Below are 14,699 nucleotides of genomic sequence, written 5' to 3'. Positions count from 1 at the left end.
GTGCTGCCTGGCACTTGTGCCTGCCATAGGATCCCCAATGCACTTCACAAACAACAAATTTAGCACCCCGAGAGGTAAAGGAGAATCATCCACATTTTACTGATGAAGAAATGGAGGCACCACAATTAAGCTACTTGCCCATGGCTACACTGGAACTCTCTGGAAGAACTGAGGATATATTCTGATATAAGGCCCATGCCTTAACCAAAGTCCGTCCTTCATTCACAAAAGTGATATTGATTTATAAAGGCACGGTGCAAAACCAACCTATTTGTTAAATTGAAAATATTTTGGCCTTGCAACAAATTACTATTACCTGCATATTATTGGGAGAGAGAGTTTGGTGTATTTTTAACAAAGGTCTCATATTTCCTATACTTTATTCCTCTGGTCTTTCAGAACACGACATACACTTCCTCAATTTTTGTTTTAGAAGCTTTATCGTTTACAGAGGACCAGTTTCACTTTCTCCACAATGTGCTTTGTCCTTTTTTATAGGATGCAACAGAATGTTTTTCTAAATGGATAACACACACACACACACACACAAGACCCAAGCTTGCCATGAAAAACTCACATTTATTTGATTAAACAAAAATAAAAAAACTGCATAGGAACATTTTAAAGTCCACAGAGACACTGACTTTGTTTTAAGGCTGCCAGTAGCTGATACATCATCTCCTTGCTACATCCTTCAGCCTTCTCTACGGACGACAAAGATACATTCAGAAGCCTCCATTAACACAAGAGTTCTCTAACATGTTAGTTTGGTCTACGTAACAGTTTGCCCATAACCTGTCATGCTTTCTTCTTTGCAGTAGGTAACATTTTAAGTTACAAAGCCCAGCAATTTTTGTCTAAATAGACAAGTGAACCCTTTTTTGGATGATGGGAGGTTGTGTTAATGGCAGGGGTTTTTGACATGACCTGTTCCATTAACAGTTATAAATGTTCTGTTTTTAATGAGCTGCTCAGAACAATGTCTGTCCCACTGAGCATTTTTTCTTAGCAGGAAAACAGCACGATTAATCACAAAATAGAAAAGTAGAGAACAGGAAACTACAAGAGCAATTGGTTCAAGGTGCACAACTGCCAAGAACTGACAGAATGATTCTCAAAGCTCATGGCTTTACTGTGCTGAACTAGATCAAGATGACAATACTTCTAATTGAGTAATTACATTTTATAAGATGGGCTTGTATCTACAGTAAATCAAGCGAGGACTTAAACTGTCTACAGAATTTGTTACACTGGTCTTAATTGGACAGAGCTTCCATTTGCTTTTGATATTTCCGATTTCTGTGAAGCTATGTCTCAACACAAGGACCAAATTAAATAGTATGTATGGGCCCTCACTCTTTTTACTTAAAATGTATCAACTACCAACCAAGATAGGCACGACAAGTAATGCACAATACAAACAATAGTCACATACAGTAAGAACCCTCCCCTCCCCCCGCCAATCTGAGTGACTAAACACACCTTACAAACTCGTTAAAAATTTTTTAGTCCCTTTAGGAGGGAAACAAAGCAAAACTCGGGAACAGGATATCTCTTCCTCGAAAGGAAGCTACTACATAGACTGAAAAGTATTCTACAAACCTATAAAGGAGTTAGTGTAAAGGAAGACATTATGCCTCGCACAAATAAAGACAGGCACGTGGGCTTCTCCAGTCTTGTGCAGCAACATAATATGACATGGTGAAGGTCAATAGAAATTCCACCAGACTTCACATCTCTATGCTGAAAACACTATGAGTTATAAAAAGGAGAACAGGAAAAAGTTATCTGCTGCAGCAGCACTTAAAACAAAAACAACCCCCCCCCAACAGCCCACCCCCCAAAAACCAAAGTATGATCAAGAACACAAATCCTTCATCACGCAACCACCTAATGTGCACAGCAACACATGTTTGTGCATGATGCCCCATGTGGGGAAGAGGTCAAACTTACTGCTGAGGGAGCGGAGGAGGCGGATAACACAAAGAAAATGAGGTTGATAGAATTTATAACTTGACAGGATCACTCCCTGCAGAAAAGATAAGTACATTCATCTGTAAAAAAAATTAAAGATGAGGTGGGTTTGAATTAATGTATTTTTTTTGTTCTCTTAAAAAGAATTTCCTTGAGACAGTTTCTTCCTAATTCAGGCAAGACAGATTAGAAGATGAGAATTCGATTGTTTCCAAAGTCAACCACAATAATCATGCCATCAGGAGTGACAGCTACACCTGAAGGTCGGTCCATTTGACCAAAGCCACTTTCCTGAGTGCCAAATTTGCATAAAAATCTGCCATTTGACTGAAATATCTGCACTCGGTGGTTCCTAGAATCGGCCACAATGGTGCACCCCTCTTGATCCACAGCCACGCCTTGTGGGCACAGGAATTGGCCATTGCTGGTGCCTTTTGACCCAAGGAAGCGTGCCGACTGGCAATCTGGATCAATAGCTACAAGGTGATGATTATTAAAATCCATTACCACCAGGTAGCCTTCTCGATTGAAGGTAACACCTCTGGGATGATGAAGATGCTTTGAGCGTTCCCCCTCGAAGCCGTATTTATTCCAAAACCCACCATCAGGTCCAAACAGTTGAATCCGATGGTTCTTTGTGTCAGAGACCAGGATTTTGCCCTCGGTGTTGACTGCCACATCCCATGGGTAATTGAATTGTCCATTCTTGTTTTCCTTTTCCCCAAATTTCAGAATGAACTGCCCATCAAATGTAAAGATTTGGATGCGATGATTAGCCTTGTCAGCCACGACAATCCTACGCGAGATATCACAGGCAACACCAGCCGGGCGATCGAACTGGCCAGGCGCAGAACCCCAGGTACCAAATCTGTGATGAAAGGTGCCACAGGGCTTAAGCACCTGAATGCAGTTATTACTGCGATCAGCCACCATGATGTACCCTTCTCTGTCTACGCAAACTCCCCAGGGGCGACACAGCTTGCCATCGTTGTTTTCCTCGCTGACAAATGAAAGCCCTGATAGTCCAATGCTAATGTAACCGAGCCCAGATTTTACTATGACCTTGAACGGACTGTTCTCTATGTGATGGTTGCACATCATGACAGAAACTAGATGTTTTCCCTCCAGCTGTGGTCTGTAACTGACCAGGTAGGTTCCATTCTGCTGATCATGGACATATGTGCTGGACAGGTTTCCATCAGGACCCATCACCACTGCAAAGATCATATCACCCCCTGAAAGGCGTGGGTCACCATCATGGTCGTAGCATGTCACTGTGAAGGAGGCCACTCTGCCCTGTAGTGCACGTTTCAGACCTTCCCCAGTGGCTCTGGTCAGAGGAGCAAAAGCCCCACTGCTGACAAACCCCATTGATTTAATGGCTGTATACAGAGACTGGTCAGGAGGAGTGAACATGATTCGGTCATCCTCCTGCGGCTGTAGAAGGCCTCTCACATCCTTCAGCTCCTGCACTTGAGCCAGCATGCAATCCCGAGCGAAGAGAATATCCATGCTACGACCCTCCTCTAGGACCGGCTGAACTGCACTAATAGTGTTGTCCAGTTTATTTAGATTCTGACGCAAATTCTCAACATGCAGGTAAAGGGACTTGGCTTTGACTTGATAAATCTTTTCTATCTTAAAAACAAACAAAACAAATGCATTACATTTATATTAAAAGACAGCTAGCAGTGCAGAAATGTTTTTCTAGTGGTGCTTTTTTAATTCCTACATAAAATATTGTAGTGTAGTTGCCACAGGGATGTTAAGAGATCATGAATGGAGGAGGAACTGGTCTGCAGGACAAACGCTCTATGAAGATGTGGTCCATGTGAGGAAAATGATTAGGGGAAATGTGGATGCTTATTGCAAAATGAACCTGCTGAGAATCACTGGTCCCTCCTCTGACAAATACAGCCTTAATTAAAAGCAATACACACTTCTGCCATTAAGTTCTGCTGCAACAGTTTGCTATTTAAAAGAAAGGTCATTATTATTAATTATTATTATTATTAACTAAAAAATAGTCTCCTTGCTTGGCAATTGTCCCATCTTCCAGTCACAAGGAGCACTAAGTGACTGGCATAGTAGGATTTATAGGCAGAGTGACAATTTTTTTGCCCATTTATTTTAATACATGTTTTTCTTCAGTACTTTAGCAATCCATTCAAGATGTTAATGGCAAACACACATGCCTTTGGAAAGTTAATGGAACGTGTAATCACTTCATTGTTGCAGAGTGTACTCCACCATCAGTTATGCAGCCAAGCAAACATTCAGAAATGTCAGGTAGTGTGTCCAGCTGCTCAATATGCATAATGTTTGAAGGCTGCAGTTATATGTTTGCTTGATTGTTTAATAGATGAAGGAAGAAGTCCTGCAAGGATGAAGTGTGGACATGTGTTGTTAAATTTACAAGGCATGCAGTTTCTCCCTTCCTTAGAACAGATCCCTAAGGCTTAATATTCAAAAGTGACTAGAAAGTCACTAATCACTTCTGAATGCTACTTACATCCCCCCCCCCCCGATGTACTGAGTTAAAAGAAAAACTTTGTCAAAGGGGTCAGCAGTTGGTCATTTCCTCTTTTACAGATACATACTAAATTGTCTGTAATCACCCTGGAGGCTTGAACTGAGAAGGAACACAGGCAGCAGGTGCATATTTTAAAGCCTGAGGTTTCCTCATTGGAGGGGAGGGGGAGCGGGAGAGTAAGAAATGACTCCAAACACCCAATTCTACTCCTAAAAACTATAAACCATCTATAAAAACAATAAACCACTCTAAAACTGGCTATGTACAATTGTGTATTTTTAAGTGCATCACGCAGAGAAGAGGACACTAACAGTTCCAACCCAGATCATGCAGCAGCAAGAAGGAACTGGAAATGCGGTCGGTCCGCCTCGCCCTTTGTCACCTTGGACGAAACCATGAGGCAAGACAAGGGCTCAGTGCAGACCAACAGACACTATGAATTTCAAAATCTCCAGCTGCAGATGCACGTAAATCCTCAGTGGAATATAACAGGGACCATCACTCAAAGAAGAAGTCAGAATTCCTCTGTTTAATAACTGAAGAAGCCCTGTTCCCACTCTTGCATCCGACGAAGTGGGTATTCACCCACAGCTCATGCTGCAAAACATCTGTAAGTCTATAAGGTGCCACAGGATTCTTTGTTCCTGTTCCCAGAGTTGTGCAGTGCTGCTGCTGGGCCGTGCAGAAAGTCCAACAGAAATTGAATTTCAAAATTTCTCTGTGAACCAGAAATCCTGTGTTTTGCCCAACTCTGTTTACGGATCCAGCAATAATCAGGGCTACTGCATTTCCTATTCATTCCTCTGACAGTAAATTTTTGTTCTTAAAAGTACACATTTTGAATCTAATCGATATATATTTAGCATGTGCCAGATTCTACCATCCTCATTCATGATGAAAATACCTTAAACCTCAACTCAATTTTAAAATGGGACTACCTGTATTGTAACTACTACTCGAAATACAACTCAACACAAGGGTATCATAACATGGCCCTATTCTAACTTAAAGACAGGTCAGATTTCCATATTAAAGGTTAATTGTTAGTACCTAGAACACATAAATATACTTATATAAAAAGCTTTTAACCTTCCATAGCAGCTCATGCTCCCGTTTTTCCAGAGCCTTCTTATGTTGATATGTCATAGTTTTGATTGCAGGCTGCAGCACCTCTGCTTTCATCTCAACCTGCTCTGCCACAGCTTGGGCCTGTTCAATACTCAGCTGGAGAATAAACAGGACACACAGTCCAACCAATTTAAGCTGCATTAGGTGATGGCGCTTACATTTAATCCAAGGCCTCCAGCACTGAACAGAAACAGGTCAACGGGCTCTCATAATGCTGTTGTAGTACAAAGTTCAAAGCAGCTGTTTTCATGCAGTTTTCCTGAGAGCATGTCAGTTTCACATATTAGATGCTGGAATTTATACAAAATTCAATACATAGGACCAAATGCTTCCCCAATATAGCCTGTGCAACCCCCACTGATACCAGCACTGACACAGGATTCACGTTAATACAGGGATAGCTCAGTGGTTTGAGCATTGGCCTGCTAAACCCAGCGTTATGAGTTCAATCCTTGAGGGGGCCACTTATGGATCTGGAGCAAAATCAGTACCTGGTCCTACTAGTGAAGGCGGGGGGCTGGCTGGACTCAATGACCTTTCAAGGTCCCTTCCAGTTCTAGGAGATTGGTATATCTCCAATTATTACTTTGCCTTATGTTGATTAAGTCCGATATCAAACCTACATTTTTTAGACATGTGTGTTGAGAATTCAAAATTACCTTCTTATCCCCAAGTATTTTAGACTAACAATACATTTGCTACAGGATACAAGTCTAGTCTTCTAGTAAGACTTCTGCTTTCCACTAATGCAGAGGTCCCCCTAAAGTGCGGAGCATGCCCCCACAGGGGGGTATGAAGGAACATCCAGGTGCAGGGAGTGCAGTGGGCTCAGGCCAGTCCCCACAGAGGTAGGGAGGAAGCGCCACTCAGCCCCTCCCTGGCCCCAGCTCTGCTCCGTCCTGCTCCCAGCTGTCCCTGGCTCCTGGCCTCACCCCCAGCCTCGGCTCCATTCCTGGCCCAGAGCAGAGGCTGGGAACGAAGCTGAACCTTGCCGCAGGCCAGACTGCTGGCCTGCACTGCAGCCCAGCTGTGGCTCCACTCCCACCCCCAACCTTGGCCCCTGGCCATGGCCCCAGACCCACCCCCAGCCTCAGCCCCCTTACCCTTGTATGTGTTTCCACCACCACCACTACCCTGAGCTGCAGCCCTGCTCCCGGATCTGGGCAGGGTGGGGGCATGGAAAGGGGTAAGGGGGGCTGGGGCTGTGACCCTCAGAAGTTTGGGGACCACTGTACTAATCTATGCAAGTCAATTGTATGTAGACAGCAATACTTTTTATATATGACTTGGAGAAAGGAGTGGTGGCACATGAAAATAAAATTAAGCCTATTGGCACTTTAAACTTGGAGAGACATGAGCAAGTCTTAGATAGAGACAAACTTCAAGTCCTCTAGACACAAGTGTAGTCAACTTTCCTGTTTTCTATTTAATAAAGTGAAACTATCAGCATTTATACAATGCAGTCAGAGAAGTGTGGTGCAAACATTAAAAAGAAGAGTCAAATTAGAAGGCACACTTGGAGCCCACAGGAGATAGAAAAAAATTCAGACAAGTGACACCTAAATGTTACTATAACTAAAAATTTAGAAAAAATTTGTTTTACTCTGTGAAGGCCCGTTCGATTTCACAAGAAGAATAAACTCCTTTCTAAATACCATTTTCAGAAGCATGAAAGGTGTAATACACCAGGGTTGTATGGTTAGGGCCTCACTTGGGTGTAAGTGATCATGAAATCATAGAGTTCGCAAATCTAAGGAAGGGTAGAAGGGAGTACAGCAAAATAGAGACAATGGATTTCAGGAAGGCGGATTTTGGGAAGCTCAGAGAGCTGATAGGTAAGGTCCCATGGGAATCAAGACTGAGGGGGAAAACGACTGAGGAAAGCTGACAGTTTTTCAAAGGGACACTATTAAGGGCCCAAAAGCAAGCTATTCCGCTGGGTAGGAAAGACAGAAAATGTGGCAAAAGACCAGCTTGGCTAAACCATGAGATCATATAAAAATGGAAACTAGGACAGATTACAAAGGATGAATATAGGCAAACAGCACAGGAATTCAGGGGCAAGATTAGAAAGGCAAAGGCACAAAATGAGCTCAAACTAGCTACGGGAATAAAGGGAAAGAAGACGACTTTTATCAATACATTAGAAGCAAGAGGAAGACCAAACACTTGGAAGGCAGTAAGGTGATAGGGAATAGCCAGCATGGATTTGTAAAGAACAAATCATGTCAAACCAATCTGATAGCTTTCTTTGATAGGATAACGAGTCTTGTGGATAAGGGAGAAGCAGTGGATGTGGTATACCTAGACTTTAGTAAGGCATTTGATACTGTCTCGCGTGATATTCTTATCGACAAACTAGGCAAATATAACTTAGATGGGGCTACTATACGGTGGTTGCATAACTGGCTGGATAACTGAACTCAGAGTGTAGTTATTAATGGTTCCCAATCCTGCTGGAAAGGTATAACAAATGGGGTTCCGCAGGGGTCTGTTTTGGGACCGGCTCTGTTCAATATCTTCATCAATGACTTAGATATTGGCATAGAAAGTACGCTTATTAAGTTTGCAGATGATACCAAACTGGGAGGGATTGCAACTGCTTTGGATGATAGGGTCAAAATTCAAAATGATCTGGACAAATTGGAGAAGTGGTTTGAGATAAACAGGATGAAGTTTAACAAAGACAAATGCAACATGCTCCACTCAGGAAGGAACAATCAGTTTCACACATACAGAATGGGAAGAGACTGTCTAGGAAGGAGTTTGGCAGAAAGGGATCTAGGGGTTATAGTGGACTATAAGCTAAATATGAGTCAAAAGTGTGATGCTGTTGCAAAAAAAAGCAAATGTGAATCTGGGATGCATTAACAGTTGTGTTGTGAGCAAGACATGAGACGTAATTCTTCCGCTCTACTCTTGCTGGTCAGGCCTCAGCTGGAGTATTGTATCCAGTTCTCGGCACTGGGCAGCACGGTATGGGGAGGAGGTGACCAGCCCTCTGTGGAGAAAGAAGTGGTTCGGGACTATTTAGAAAAAATGGATGAGCACAAGTCCATGGGGCCAGATGCGCTGCATCCAAGAGTGCTAAAGGAGCTGGCGGATGTGATTGCAGAGCCATTGGCCATTATCTTTGAAAACTCACGGCGAACGGGGAAGGTCCCGGATGACTGGAAAAAGGCTAATGTAGTACCCATCTTTAAAAAAGGGAAGGAGGAGGACCTGGGGAACTACAGGCCAGTCAGCCTCACCTCAGTCCCTGGAAAAATCATGGAGCAGGACTGGAATCAAGGAATCAATTCTGAAGCACTTAGAAAAGAGGAAAGTGATCAAGAACAGTCAGCATGGATTTACCAAGGGCAAGTCATGCCTGACTAACCTAATTGCCTTCTATGAGGAGATAACTGGGTCTGTGGATGAGAGGAAAGGAGTAGATGTTTTATTCCTTGACTTTAGCAAAGCTTTTGATATAATCTCACATGGTATTCTTGCCAGCAAGTTAAAAAAGTATGGGCTGGATGAATGGACTATAAGGTGAATAGAAAGCTGGCTAGATCGTCGGGTTCAACGGGTAGTGATCAATGGCTCCATGTCTAGCAGCCGGTTTCAAGCAGAGTGCCCCCAAAGGTCGGTCCTGGGGCCAGTTTTGTTCAACATCTTCATTAATGATCTAGAAGATGGCGTGGACTGCACTCTCAGCAAGTCTGCAGATGACACGAAACTGGGAGGAGTGGTAGATACGCTGGAGGGTAGGGAAAGGATACAGAGGGACCTAGACAAATTAGAGGATTGGGCCAAAAGAAACCTGATGAGGTTCAACAAGGACAAGTGCAGAGTCCTGCACTTAGGACAGAAGAATCCCATGCACTGCTACAGACTAGTGACTGGATGGCTGGGCAGCAGTCCTGCAGAAAAGGACCTAGGGGTTACAGTGGATGAGAAGCTGGATATGAGTCGACAGTGTGCCCTTGTGGCCAAGAAGGCTAACAGCATTTTGGGTTGTATAAATAGGGGCATTGCCAGCAGATCGAGGGACGTGATGATTCCCCTCTATTCGACATTGGTGAGGCCTCATCTGGAGTAGTGTGTCCAGTTTTGGGCCCCACACTACAAGAAGGATGTGCAGAAAACCCAGGGTTGTGAGTTCAATCCTTGAGGGGGCCACGTAGGGATCTGGGGCAAAAATTGGTCCTGCTAGTGAAGGCAGGGGACTGGACTTGATGACCTTTCAAGGTCCCTTCCAGTTCTAGGGGATTGGTATATCTCCAATTATTACCTTTTTTTATTACAGTAGATCTATCAGTGGACAAGGGAGAGGTTACTAGCACTTCACCTTGTCCTTTTTCCCTGCTGTCCAGAAGGCACAGCAGAGCTAGAAGGAGAAATAGGCTAATCATCAGTAGGAGAATTCTCCTGGGGTGGAGGGGTCTGTTCCTACCTTATCCACGAGACCAGCTCCCCACCGTCACCCGCAGCCGCTTCTCCACTACTTGAGCGCGTTGCAACATTGTGTCTTCCAAGGTCGGCCTGACGCGTCTCTGCCGAGGCCCCCAGTAAAGGCACCGGTGCACGCTGGGCATTGGCTATGACTGTCGTCCGCCGGCCATCGGAGGAGTCCGGGCAAGGCACAATTTTGCCTCGAGCCCACCCAGGGACGCCAAAACTGTTGCCGGCACAGAGTGCCTGAGGACAGCAACAGTGGGGGTTCGTTGCCCGGTGTGCTTCGCTCCAATAAAAACACCAAGGTGGAGAAGCAGACAAAGTTTATTTGAGATCTCAAAACGATGCCAGGAGACAGACACGTCTTACATCCAGCACCCCACCACCAGCAGCTTTTCTCTTTTTATACATAACTTTAGCTAAGCCTCTTTATCCCCCCTCCTTCCCCTTCTCCCCCCGCCTTTCTTTCCCATGTCGCAGATACACTTTGCAGTAGTAATTACATTAAGCAGTTAAGTCATACTTGGCGGCAACCAGTCTAGCTCATTAGTAGCTCTTCTTTGAACTGTTATCTTGTCTTGCTTTCTTTGATCTGTTATTTTGCCCCTTAGCCAGGAGCAAGCAGGCCTCATTATAGCAGGCCTCATTATTACCTTCTGGTACAGGTGTTGCAACTGATAACTAGCTGTTAGACATTCCATTCTCTGTTGCTGGCCTGTTAGGTCGATTAAAGTTCAAACATGGGCAGGCTTTGGTTCGACATGGAATAACTTTGGTTCAATCAGGCCTAGTGCAGAAAGGCTTCATTGACACTTGTGGTCTTCCACCCTCCCGAGTTACCTAGTTACCTAGATTTATGCCTAATGACACCAACAATCCCAGCCCATACTCCCTGCCTTCCGCTTCTGGCTGGGCCCCAATGGCCAGCCTCAGTGACCGTCCTCTCTGCGGCTGGTGGGAGGTGAAGCCCAGGGAGGAGCTGCATGGCTGGACTGGGGGACTGGGACAGAAACGGCCCTGTGCAGTGCTGAAGATTCTGGCAGTACTCGGTAAAGAATCCACTGGGAGCCCCTCAGCTCCTGGCTCGTGCCCTTCCCTTCAAGGAGGGAGGGGTGCCACTTCACAAACAACTCCTCCCTTGCCCCAGATTCCTGTGTTAAAGTGCATTTGCCAGCAACAGGAGAAACGTTTGGACCACAGAGCCTGCTGGAATTGCAGAGCTCCCGGTTCAGCGCCATGCAGGTTTGGCCCGGATGCCCCTCCGCACACACCTGCATGCACAAAAGGAGAGCCCCTGGTACAAAGATCAGGCAGCGTCCCTCCAGCAAGGAGCCCCTCCCCTTGCTATTTTAGAGCACGTGGCACTTCCATAACAAGTTACATAACATGAACCTCTAACCAATGAGAGTTAATCTTTCCATATAGGGGGTTTGTTTATCACATGCTCATAGTTCTCCGTTCCACATGCTGAGCTCACCCCCCTCCCCCTGGCCTTCTCTAGAATGTTCCTAGGGCAGCGACCCACAGCCTGCTGCCCTAGGCATAACCACCCTGCAAACCACATTTTATCCAAAATGAACATAAGCATCCCCTTCAGTCAGGGGCGGCTCTAGAAATGATGCTGCCCCAAGCAGCGCGGAGCACTGCGCCGCCCTTCCCCGGTCCCGCGGCGGGTCCCCTCTTCCCGCGGCTCCGGTTGAGCTCCTGCCGACGTGCTTGCGGCAGGTCCACCGGAGCCCGGAACGAGCGGACCTGCCGCAGTCATGCCTCGCGGAGCTCAACCGAGCTGGAAGACGGGACCCGCCGCAGTCATGCCTGCGGCAGGTCCGCTCGTTCGGGCTCCGGTGGACCTGCCGGCATGCCGGCGGAGCTCCACCGAGCCAAATGCCGCCCGAAACGGCCGCCCCAAGCGCAGCGCCTGCTTGGCGCTGGGGTCCTTCAGTGCCCACTACGACCCAGCATCCCCATGTGCCCCGGCGACCCCGCAGCCCCGTGTGCCCCGGCGACCCCGCAGCCCCATGTGCCCCGGCGACCCCGCAGCCACATGTGCCCCTGCGACCCAGCAGCCCCGTGTGCCACCAGAACCCAGCATGCCCGTGTGCCCCAGTGACCCAGCATCCCCGTGTGCCACCAGAACCCAGCATCCTCATGTGCCACCAGAACCCAGCATGCCCGTGTGCCCTGGTGACCCAGCATCCCCGTGTGCCACCAGAACCCAGCATGCCCGTGTGCCACCAGAACCCAGCATGCCCATGTGCCCTGGTGACCCAGCATCCCCATGTGCCACCAGAACCCAGCATGCCCGTGTGCCCCTGTGACCCAGCAGCCCTGTGTGCCCTGCGACCCAGCAGCCCCGTGTGCCCCCGTGACCCAGCAGCCCCATGTGCAACCAGAACCCAGCATGCCCTAGAACAAGATGCAAAGTGCATGATTTTAATACTGACCCAGACAGTGCTAGATAATGCCATTTAAATATTTTCCCTGCCTTCTCCCTTAAAGACTCCTCTCAGCACCACTTTTTGTAGGGCAGGGAGGATTAAGCAATAGGGGGTCACTGATGTACACTGCTGACTCACTGGCTTTTCTTCTATACCCTCACCATGGAGCCAGTCTGTGCCAGCTCACAAATGGGGACATGATAGCATATCTCTGAACTCCACTCTGCTCCCAGTAGGTCACCATGAAAAGCCGGATCCTTTGGGACTTTCTGCAAGAACATCTTTTCCAAATACCTGTTCAACTGCACTTACCTCCTCAAAGTCCCTCCTAAAAAATCAATATTATTGAGGCTTCATGATGCAAAGACTGTCTGGGGGTCAGATTGGGGTTCTGCTTCAGCCACCTGACTTCATGTGTCTTGCAGATGAATATGAAGAACCCACTTTTTTTATTTTTTGGTTACAATAGACCAATCCTTAAATGATCAGATAAGAGAAGTAATAAAATATTACATCTGGGAAATGACCTGGAAAATTCAATTGTCCTCTGAAGAGCACTTGTACCAAATTTGGGTACATAATTAATTAATTAAATTGTGAAAGAGAGCGGTCTTATTCCTGCTTTAATTGCAAATCTTCATGAAAATTTCACTATGAAGTAGCTACCAGTCCCTCCAGATAAGTCTACCTCAGGGATTCTGCTGATTTGAGGTTCATTCCTGCACCACACAAAAAAAAAATCTAAATTCTTGGATACAAGGTGGACTGCTGTTGTAAGGTAAGAGACCAAAGGATAATTGCATCCAGCACTCAGAAGTATGATACCTCAAACAACTGCATGCCTTGTCATGTTATTTCTCTCAGAAGATGGTGTCTTTAACTGTAATCACTAAGAACATAGGAATTGCTACACTGGGTCAGACAAATGATCTCATAATCCAGTGTTCTCTCTTTGACAGGGGCCAGTGGTACCAGATGTTTCAGAGGAAGGTGCCAGAAATATGCCTCACTACAGCACAGGCATAATTTTCCTTGAAATTCAAGGTCTCTCTCTTCAGTAACAATGACATGGAACCCTCCATGGTTCCAAATACATCAGATACCACAGAATGACTGTATCATAGATAATGACATTGGAAGCTTATTCTGTTAGGGTAAGTGATACAATACCTTCTCTGGTGTCCTATCTCTACATTTACCAGGATCTCTCATGAATGGTAACAGAAGTCCATTTCAACTCTGGATTTGACACTAGTGTGACTGAGATCACAGTGCAGCCCTCTGATCAAACTGGAACTGCCTGTTCTAAGTTGTTTCTGGACCTGTGTGCTTGTTTCTCCATGTCTTGTGAAGATTCCAGCATTTCCTCCAGAATACGCTTATTTATTCATTGGCCACTTGCACATTAGATGCACAAGGGAAGTGCCCATTGCTTTACTGTTCTTGTAAGATATTGCAGCCCAATGTATCTGTCAGACAGAGCCATCTTCCGCTGTTGCTATGGCTTGACAGCATGCTACAGTCAATTGTGAAGGAGATGGATATATCTGTCTGTGTTGCTAAAGGCAGACCAGGATCCATACCCAATCAGGAGGCAGGAGGAAGCAGGACTGAGACTTGCTTTGAAACATCAGCTCTCTAAAGGGACCAGCATTTTCTTCACTGCATTTTATTATTTGTGTAGTTTTTACGAATGACAAGTGGCCTGTGGCAGCCCTTCCATGCTGCAAGACTGTTCTACACATGGGAGGGATGGGTTAACTAGCCCGTCAGTATTGAAAATGACACACAAAGCCAGTCTGGTATGATAGGAAGAACACATTTCAAAATGACTTGAAAGAGGCCTACTGCCACCACTACATCAAATGACTGCTCCCCTCCTGACCACATATACACTCCAATTCATCTAAATCCCTTTCATTAAAAAACAACAATCTCATATAGCCCCCTCCAAACACAAGTCTCTCAGATGAAAAAGGTCTGGAAACCACCTTAGAAAAAGTGATCAAATGCCAGCGCAGGTACTGAGACTTAGGTAAGGACCATAGAGATGGACTCCTGAGAGAGCTCCCTGCATACCCCGCGGTAGCAGGTTCACACCACAAATGTGCCTGAGGCCTGGTGGAATTATGCTTTTTAAAAGTCTTTTTATAACCACATAATATTCTACTCTGTGGAAAATGAAC

General features: G+C 45.8%; 1 protein-coding gene across 1 annotated transcript; it reads right to left on the bottom strand.

The window, feature by feature from the left end:
• Positions 1-2,160: 2,160 nt before the first annotated feature.
• On the bottom strand, positions 2,161-10,215 carry LOC120375386 (E3 ubiquitin-protein ligase TRIM71-like). Its single transcript, XM_039496007.1, has 3 exons — positions 10,099-10,215; positions 5,597-5,731; positions 2,161-3,612 (listed from the first exon to the last, which is right to left on the bottom strand). Exons 1-3 carry the CDS (start codon positions 10,213-10,215, stop codon positions 2,161-2,163), a joined length of 1,704 nt encoding a protein of 567 aa, XP_039351941.1.
• Between the last annotated feature and the right edge of the window lie 4,484 nt (positions 10,216-14,699).

Source organism: Mauremys reevesii, linkage group 12 (assembly GCF_016161935.1).
Source record: "Mauremys reevesii isolate NIE-2019 linkage group 12, ASM1616193v1, whole genome shotgun sequence".
Lineage (NCBI taxonomy): Eukaryota > Metazoa > Chordata > Testudines > Geoemydidae > Mauremys > Mauremys reevesii.
The sequence above is the reverse complement of the archived record's forward strand: the minus strand, read 5'-3'. Positions and strand labels throughout refer to the sequence as shown.

What these genes read in the sequence shown, in the direction of transcription:
- LOC120375386 (XM_039496007.1), bottom strand. Translation starts at nt 10,215, where the DNA reads ATGCCCAGCGTGCACCGGTGCCTTTACTGGGGGCCTCGGCAGAGACGC. An exon ending in AGAAGCGGCTGCGGGTGACG is followed by an intron (nt 5,732 to 10,098) that starts GTGGGGAGCTGG and finishes TTTATTCTCCAG; the next exon opens with CTGAGTATTGAACAGGCCCA. An exon ending in AGCATGAGCTGCTATGGAAG is followed by an intron (nt 3,613 to 5,596) that starts GTTAAAAGCTTT and finishes TTTGTTTTTAAG; the next exon opens with ATAGAAAAGATTTATCAAGT.